The sequence below is a fragment of the Ascaphus truei genome, chromosome 2 (assembly GCF_040206685.1).
Source record: "Ascaphus truei isolate aAscTru1 chromosome 2, aAscTru1.hap1, whole genome shotgun sequence".
Taxonomy (NCBI): Eukaryota; Metazoa; Chordata; class Amphibia; order Anura; family Ascaphidae; genus Ascaphus; species Ascaphus truei.
In genome coordinates this window covers 287,201,246-287,210,864 of record NC_134484.1, presented here as the reverse complement: position 1 = coordinate 287,210,864, position 9,619 = coordinate 287,201,246, and the positions used below count along the sequence as shown (strand labels likewise).

The following is a 9,619-nucleotide window of genomic DNA, read 5'->3' as shown; positions in this document are numbered from 1 at the left end:
TCTGTGCCCAGGACATACTTGAAAACGAGAGACAACTACAGTATCAATGTATTACTTCCTGGAAAAACGTTTCTATTAAATAAATAAACTTACATGAGAAAATAGTGATGTGTCAAAATCTGGGTATTGCTACTTCGGTAACCAGACTTTTCTCATGTGAAAAGCATTAAACGAAAACACAATGGGGGTTATGCAATAAGCAGTGATAAGTGCTTTTAAGTGAGATAAAAAGCCATTATAGCGTGATATTGCCTGCTGTGAGAGTCACAAAGCAGTGATAAGTGCATTTAAGTGGGATAAAAAGCCATTATAGCACGATACTGCACTGTTATCACTGCTTTGTGAATCTCACAACAGGCAATATCACGCTATAATGGCCTTTTATCTCACTTAAAAGCACTTATCACTGCTTTGTGCATAGCACCCAGAAAACCCACTTATCACTGCTTAGTGCATAACCCCCAATGTATTATATGTAATATTTTTTAAACGTATGCATACGCCAATGGGTGCAATAATGGCTGCTGCATCTGTATATAGTTTGCTAGGTACATAATAACACTGACACAGAAATAAAAGTTTGAAATGTTTATTATAAAAATGTGAAAAATGTCATGGCCATACATGTGGCTGCGGGTTCTCAGCAGTAAAAGGGTAAAAGCATTAATCCACCCCAAAAGCTAAAATTGTCATAATATAACCTGATAGTTTATGCTACGCTGACCTGTTTCTAAGTTTGCATTTTTTTTCTAAATCTTAATTTTTTTTGCTGAATTTTCACATTTATTATTTCACGTGCATCACATTACCATGGCAGCCTCTGTTCTTTTAATGAAAATTAGTATGAATAGCCCATTACCCTCCCAAAAATATTTTAGCAACTGATAGCCACAATCGAAATTTGCAATGGTAAAAAGAAAGAAGACATGTATTTGTACATAGTGAGTAGAGCATGTTGCTGTTTAGGTAGAAAAGTCAAATTGTAGGAACATGTTAATCAAAAATAAATGCATCTTAACTTCAAATTAAAATAATAAAAATATAAAGGCTTGCGGTCTCTCTCATGTAAAAGTGGTAATACTATCACTAGTATTGGTCAGAACATATTCTATGACCAATCTGGTTATGATGTTCCCATAAAATGTATGTTTTTTTTAGATAGGACAGCGGTAGAAACAATAAAATATATTAACATTTATATTGATCCATTAAAGTAAATCGAAACTAGCTAACAAATCCTATGCCAAAATGATATTTCCTATAAAATAGCCATTTAGGTGATGTTTTGCTTTAGTAAAGTGATCCATCATCATTGTGACAGTGGTCTTGAGAATTAATTCTAATTGTAGTGTGTTCTTCCTCGTGCTTACATGTACGGTAACAATTTAACAGTTTCTTCAAATGCTTTCTAAATTTTATCCCAACAAATGCATATAGTATAGGGTTGAGACAGCAGTGAGAAATTACCAGCGTTTCACTAACATATTTAGCATAATCAAGGCGTTTAATGAACTCACAGTCCATAAAAAATTGCTGCTGGTGTAAAGATTGCAGAAACATTATAATATTGTAAGGTGTCCAACTTAAAAAATATACCACCACAATGATAAGTATTAGATTAACTGGTTTGTGATTCCTTTTGAATCGAGATCTGAGTAATGTCTTTAGTATCTTAAAGTAACAGAAGATGATGACAGTGAAGGCAATCAGAAAGAACAGGTTCTGTTGATAGTTGCTTACCAACACCGGAATGATTTCATTGTATTCACATGTGTTAAAGTCATCATTATTAATTTGAACGGTATAGATTATCACGGGAACAGATGCAAATATGCTGATTATCCAGCTAATTATACTAGCCAGGATTCCAAACACAGGTTTTCTGGTTTTCAGAGCTGACAAGGGATCTACTACTGAAAGGTAGCGATGGAAAGTCATAAATGTCAAGAAAATAATGCCACTGTAGAATCCAATTGAGAATAGAGCATTGAAGGTCTTGCAGGCCACAACCCCAAAAACCCACCCCCACCTGTGATACACAATAAAAATTGGAAGCCAACATGTTAAAATAAGGTCTGCAATTGAGAGATTAAAGATGAAGACATTTGTGAGAGATACAAGATTTTCGTACTTGACAAGGATCCAGAGGACAAGGCAATTTCCAATGATGCTGAAGATGAAGAGAAAAGAATTCAGGATGGTAGTAAGATGATTACCAAATTCATAAATGTCCTCTTTGTTACAAGGCTGGGTGATTTCATAATCATATGGTGTAGTGTAGTCTGGAGCATCTGTTATTTCTCCCATCCTATTTTGTACTATGGACAACTGAGAAGAGAAAACAAGAAAGGTGTATGTATTAATGTTTTAGCCATCAGTGATATACACGTTGTTATTGAAACTTGTTGTACCTTAGTAGTAATGTGGGAAATAGACTAATTTTCATATTACTGCATCCTCTATATATATATATAGGGGGAGGGGTAATTGGTGCTTTAAAGAATTCCAAGTCACAACTAAACTTTGTTTTTTACAGATATATATTTTTAAGGATATATATATACACACCTTGACTTCTCCTTTTTGGGCTTTCTACTTTACTGAAACTAAACTGTTTCCTTAAAAATATATATCTGTAAAAAACAAAGTTTAGTTGTGACTTGGAATTCTTTAAAGCACCAATTACCTCTGCCCCCAAAAAAGAGATCATAACGGTTAATGTTGTTTGAGGGGGTTTAACTATACTCAGGCCTAGTGTATGATCAACACACAATAAAATGAAACAGAATAAAAATATTCTTTATTAAAAAATAAATATTGTAATTAGGTTTGTTAATAAAATCAATCAACAATAAAACATTAATTACATAAACAGATTTTAAATACGGTCTAAGAAATGGCTGTAAATAATATAACCAATTTAATGCATTTAATTATTTGATACCTAGCATGTAAACACAATATAAACCAGTGTAGCTATATGTCACACTAAAGCCATGCAAAAAAATAAAGCCCGGATATATCAAGATCCAGTAATTTAAAAAATGCAGTATTACCGCCAAAAAAGTGTTATTTTTATTGTGCTATTGCACCACTATAAATGCATTTTTAATTGAATCTATGAAAACTGTCATAATATCGCATTTTGGTGTATTATTATAGTTACATAGTTGCATAGTTGCATAGTTACATAGTTACATAGTTAAATAGTAGATGAGGTTGAAAAAAGACCGCCATCCATCAAGTTCAACCTACTGTATGCTACATTTAGATTACAGATACTTGATCCTATATTTGTACATACAGTATATTGATCCAGAGGAAGGCAAACAAAAAACCCAGTGAAATATCATCCAATGATATCTCATAAGGGTGAAAATAAATTCGTTCCTGAATCCAATAATTGCCTATCAGATTACTCCCTGGATCAACATCTTTCCCATTTTTACTTATTTGGTATATCCCTCTATACCGTTAGTTTCTAAAAAGTTGTCCAACCTTTTTTTATGATATCTATGTGTCTGTCATCACAGTCTCCATGGGTAATGAATTTCACATTTTAACTACCCTTACTTTAAAGAACCCTTTCCTTTGTTGCTGGCGAAATCTCCTTTCCTCCAACCTTAAGATTTGACCCTGTGTCATTTGTACTGCCCATGGGATGAATTGTTTTTGAAAGCTCCTTCTATTGTCCCTGAATATATTTGTATATAGTTATCATATCCCCTTTTAGACGCCTCTTTTCTAATGTAAACAAATTTAATATAGCTAGTCTCTCCGCATAATCAGATTAGCCATCCTCTTTATTGATTTGTTAGCTCTTCTCTGCACTTTTTCTAGATCCATAATGTATTTTCCTTGGAGTGGTGTCTAAAACTGTACTACATATACAAGGTGTGGTTTCAGTAATGCTTTATAGAGGGGCATAATAATGTTTCATCCCGTCCATCCATTCCCCATCTAATGCAGGATAAGATCTTGTTTGCCTTTGCAGCTACTGAATGACTGTGACGGTGGGGGTAGCGAGACTTTATAATAAAAGTGAAGCTTGGCTAGCTACCCCTGAAAACCATGGTTCCCCGGCAGCTTATCAGCCCTATAAGGCAGGGACAATGTTTGTGTTCTAATCCTCTATGTGTTTCTATAAACCTGGGACTTCGGGAGCTGGACTTTAATAGTTGGTATTTGGCGAATAGTTGGTATTTGGGGGAAAAAGGGATTAAAATATATATAAAAGGTTGTGGGACAACGGTACCGGTTGTCCCACCATTTTACCCGCAGATCCCGTCTGGTCTGAGGGTACGCGTGTGCATGTTAGTATCGTTGTATTTTCCCTTTGAAATATTGTGTCCCCCGCCGGCCAAGCCAAATGTATCATCCCCGAGCCCAGGTTAGAGAAAGAAATATGTGTTTAAAATGATCATTCATCTCTATGAGGACAGTCCTAGTAATTCGATAACATATAAAGCACGTCTCACGATGGATAAAGGAAACTCAGATGACATTGCTCACGGAAGTAATGGAATGTCCTGAAGAGTCCCAGCAGATTCACATGAAGAGAGAAGAAATCCAGACACACAGGCTTCTCTTTAAGAGCTTTTAATCAGCAATGAAACAACCAACGTTTCAACTACCACGCAGTTTTTGTCAAGGTGAGGGCTGACACCTTGACAAAGACTGCGTGGCAGTCGAAACGTTGGTTGTTTATTGCTGATTAAAATCTCTTAAAGGGAAGTCCATGTGCCTGGATTTCTTCCCTCTTCTGGTAATTCGATAAGCCAGGATGTCTGCAAAGAGATGTTGGATCAAAGGGGAGGATGGAAGTCTTGAGGTGTCGAGCCTACTCAGTGGGAGATATGGGGCTGGCAAGGGGAAGTTGTTGCTCGTATACACGGTTCCCATTGGCCAATTCAGATTTCCTGCTTGCTGGCATCCTGAGACCTCAACATCCCCCTCCTCTGACGTGTGCAGCAAGCCGAGTCTCCAGCTTTGGATTGGCAGTTACAGTTACGATCAGTTCTCTGATTGGTTGCCAGTCCTCTTCCATGTTAATCATAGACCTCAGTGTCCTATGTAAGGGGACTGCCCGATCAGAGATACAGAGTTACTTGGGACTTGGTCCGGTGAAGCGCTGGCAGTCTTTTCAAGTGCTTTGCTCTGAATAGCAAAGCACTCGGCACGGAAGTGCCGAAGAAGACTAGCCAAGCTGAGGACAAGTTCTACAGTCGCAGCCAAGATCTAATAATCAACGAAGACCCGGCCAGCGGGGGAATCCATGTGTCTAGCCCAGAGATAGTACTGTGGTGTTCCTGGACATGGAGTGGACTGGATATGCAGGCGCCCTGCACCTAGTGAGGCTAGAAATTTCCCCCAGGCCCCAGTTAAGTGTATTACCTATATTTTGTGTTTCATTGTACATCTGCTGGATTTACCAGAATAAACCCCATTTTATTCAACCACCTTGTCCTGCCTAGTGAATTGATTCCAGAAGGTTAAAGGTGTTAAAAGTACTGGTCTCCCGTGACAGGCTTTTTTTCTGGTGGCAGTGGTGAGATCACTAGGCTTTGGGCTAGGATTTCTTGCGGGAAATATGAGCTCAAAGTCGGTCTTGAAGTTTCAAGATCTCAGGACAAGTGGTGTCAGACATAAGTTACGCTAAGCACAGTATCTCACTATTCATTGTTATGTTAGCTAGTCCCAGTGAATTCGGAAGATGTCCCTCCGAGCAGGACGATACAGGACCTGGGACTGAGACACAGTCTTAGCCTGCTGTGATGACTATGGGCTGCCGACGGGTCAGTCGAGCAAAGGTGCTCCTCACAGAGGACCTGGAGAAGTACGAGGCTAACCTAGCCAACACCATCGAGGTGGAAGTGGAAGGAGTTGCCCAGGATGAAGAAGACCCCAATACCAAGGAGGAGGAAAGGGAGACAGGTGATCTGCCCATGGTTGCCCCGGTAGCCACAGCTACCTCTCTGTCAGGATTTACCAGAATAAACCCCATTTTATTCAACCACCTTGTCCTGCCTAGTGAATTGATTCTAGAAGGTTAAAGGTGTTAAAAGTACTGGTCTCCCGTGACAGGCTTTTTTTCTGGTGGCAGTGGTGAGATCACTAGGCTTTGGGCTAGGATTTCTTGCGGGAAATATGAGCTCAAAGTCGGTCTTGAAGTTTCAAGATCTCAGGACAAGTGGTGTCAGACATACGTTACGCTAAGCAGGGTATCTCACTATTCATTGTTATGTTAGCTAGTCCCAGTGAATTCGGAAGATGTCCCTCCGAGCAGGACGATACAGGACCTGGGACTGAGACACAGTCTTAGCCTGCTGTGATGACTATGGGCTGCCGACGGGTCAGTCGAGCAAAGGTGCTCCTCACAGAGGACCTGGAGAAGTACGAGGCTAACCTAGCCAACACCATCGAGGTGGAAGTGGAAGGAGTTGCCCAGGATGAAGAAGACCCCAATACCAAGGAGGAGGAAAGGGAGACAGGTGATCTGCCCATGGTTGCCCCGGTAGCCACAGCTACCTCTCTGTCAGGATTTACCAGAATAAACCCCATTTTATTCAACCACCTTGTCCTGCCTAGTGAATTGATTCTAGAAGGTTAAAGGTGTTAAAAGTACTGGTCTCCCGTGACAGGCTTTTTTTCTGGTGGCAGTGGTGAGATCACTAGGCTTTGGGCTAGGATTTCTTGCGGGAAATATGAGCTCAAAGTCGGTCTTGAAGTTTCAAGATCTCAGGACAAGTGGTGTCAGACATACGTTACGCTAAGCAGGGTATCTCACTATTCATTGTTATGTTAGCTAGTTCCAGTGAATTCGGAAGATGTCCCTCCGAGCAGGACGATACAGGACCTGGGACCGAGACACAGTCTTAGCCTGCTGTGATGACTATGGGCTGCCGACGGGTCAGTCGAGCAAAGGTGCTCCTCACAGAATACCTGGAGAAGTACGAGGCTAACCTAGCCAATACCATCGAGGTGGAAGTGGAAGGAGTTGCCCAGGATGAAGAAGACCCCAATATCAAGGAGGAGGAAAGGGAGCCAGGTGATCTGCCCATGGTTGCCCCGGTAGGCACAGCTACCTCTCTGTCAGGATCTATGATCTGCAACATGCTCGGTGCACCCGGCATTTAACCCAACTCATGATCGGGCCCCCCAGCTCCTACCGTCATCCGTGATGCGTCCCTTCCTCCACCTGACATCAGCTGCCATCCTAGGAGCATGAGCATTCCGCGTGGAGGTAAATACTCTGCCATCTGGTCTCGCCTCCAGGTCGTGCCCAAGTGGTGATGTCATCGGCGTGCAGTACGCACTTGCAGCGCGCAGTTAGCGCGCGCCAGCACTGCGTCACACACCTGTAAGGAATCCAGTTCTGCTTTTGGTTTTAGCCTTGCAGAACTGTGCAGTTTCCAATTACTCCCTCTGGCAATCTATAAGCACCTATGCAAGCTATCTCTGCTGCCCTAGCCAGTGCTCCATCATTGGAGGAATTCTCACACACCTCCCTCCTGTTATTGGCTCACAGCCCTTTATATACTAGGCTTTAGCACTAATTCAGTGCCGAGCATAATCCTTCTCTGGACTTTACTGTGTTCAGCCACATGCCTGCTGGCTTGTCTCATTTGTGTACTAACCTATCTAGTTCTCGTTATTAGTATCCTGAGGTCTGCTGCTATTCTCCACACAGAGGCCTGAGTACCTGTGTTCCTGAGGTCTGCTGCTACACTCCACGCAGAGGCCTATCCCGGACTCCTGTGCTGAAGCGTTGGTTTGCCAGCACTGTTTTTAGTTCATCATGGTGTGGAGTTTGGTTAATTGTAGGGAGAAAAGAGAGGAGAATTTTAGACTCCTTTTTACAGACGAGGTGCTACATGGTCAGCAAAATGAAACAACGGGCTCATCCGCCAAGGATCAATTTAAAGTATTGGAGAGGCTATTACTTACCGAAGGTAAACACTGGCTTGAGACAAAAACCCTACAGAGTTATTTAGATGTAGGCAGAATTCCAAGAGGTCTTAGATTCTCGAAAAGCCCTACCTTCGGTAAGGATAACCTTAAATTTATACAAGAGTGGAACAGGATACAAGATGAGTGCTCTAATGATCTCATAAGATTAATAATTTACGAAAGGAATCGAGAAATTAAAGAACTTGAAAAGGAGATCCTTAAAGCAATTAAGGCACTAGAACCAATAGTACTAGACACTGATTGTTCAGAGATTGAACACGATCTTAAGGTAAAATTAGAGCATGAAGAAGATGAACTTCTTAAAACAAAACACAATAAGTTTTTAAGAGATAAAATGGACTATCAACAGGGGAGGCAAAGGGACTGGGCCAAGAAAGATAGAGGGAAGGTGATAGGAAATGAATATATCCCCCACCAGAAAGGAATAGGGGAGTCTGCGCATTCAAGGAATAGGCAGCAAGAATATCATTTGTATGGGCAGAGAAAAGGGAATAGGACGCATAGAGATGAGCGAAATGAAAAAGACCAATTTCGCTCTAACTATGGGAATGGGTACCGTAATCCCAATTACAAAGGGAAAAACTATATTGAGGGCTTTAGATATGGCTCAAGACCTCAGGTCCCCTTTAAATCATATGAATATGAGAATAAAGAGTCCCATTCAAGATCAACTAGATACTCTCCCAGAAACTCCCCCAGACATTCACCTAAGCATTTGGCCAGACCCGAATCAAATACAGATTCACCTTCTTTTTTAGATCTAGTGAGAACAAGACTGGAAAAGAGGGTAATGTCAGTAAAAAGCGTACAGAATACCCCTCAGGAGAAAAAGAAAAAAAGGGTAACCTCAGACGAGGAACACGAGGAGGGACCAGAGCACAAAAGAAGAGAGTACTCTTGGGAAAGAACTCCTTAGCTAATAAAGGAGTTTTTAATCTCTCCTCTGTTATTTTGACTCAAGATCAACTGAACATACTTGGAAGGGGTTTGAGTTTTTCTAGAACATGTGGACCTAACTCCTTCCAACTGTTCAAAGATCTGCATAAATTTACCTGTAATATTACCCTGAAAAGGCATTTCCTTAAACAAGAGAGGGATCTTATTTCTGACGAGGCTGCATTGGTTCCTACTAGTAATTCTGAATCAGAGTTGGTTATTCAACATACATTATTTAAAACACAATCCAAATTTTACCCTGCACACTCCAAGGGCCATCACATTGACACATTTTTTAATATGGTTATTAATGATTTTAATAATTTATCACGTAATTTTAAACCAAGTGATATCAAACACAACCTCAGTTTTAAAGAGTCCCTAGCACTTAGAAGTCTAAAAGATGATAGGAGTCTTATTATTAGACAAGCAGACAAAGGGGGAGGCGTAGTAGTGCAGAATAGATGTGATTATGAGAAAGAAGCTTTAAGGCTCCTAAGTGATGCATCCTTCTACGCCAAGCTACCTAAAGACCCCACAACAGAATATTTAACAGACCTCAAGGCATTATTAGATAATGCAGCTGCCGCTTCTATCATCACCACCACAGAACTTGCTTTTTTATTTTCCGAATTTCCTAGGATACCAATTTTTTACCATCTGCCTAAGATGCATAAGGCACTGGTTGATCCACCTGGACGCCCGATAGTGT

General features: G+C 40.6%; 1 protein-coding gene across 1 annotated transcript; it reads right to left on the bottom strand.

Moving 5' to 3' along the window:
* Positions 1–645: 645 nt before the first annotated feature.
* XCR1 (X-C motif chemokine receptor 1) lies at positions 646–2,411 on the bottom strand. The gene has a single exon (XM_075589081.1). It carries the CDS (start codon positions 2,305–2,307, stop codon positions 1,291–1,293), a length of 1,017 nt encoding a protein of 338 aa, XP_075445196.1. The 5' UTR covers positions 2,308–2,411; the 3' UTR covers positions 646–1,290.
* Between the last annotated feature and the right edge of the window lie 7,208 nt (positions 2,412–9,619).

Bases quoted from the DNA above. Each gene is read 5' to 3' on its own strand.
- XCR1 (XM_075589081.1), bottom strand. From the start codon at position 2,307: ATGGGAGAAATAACAGATGCTCCAGACTACACTACACCATATGATTAT.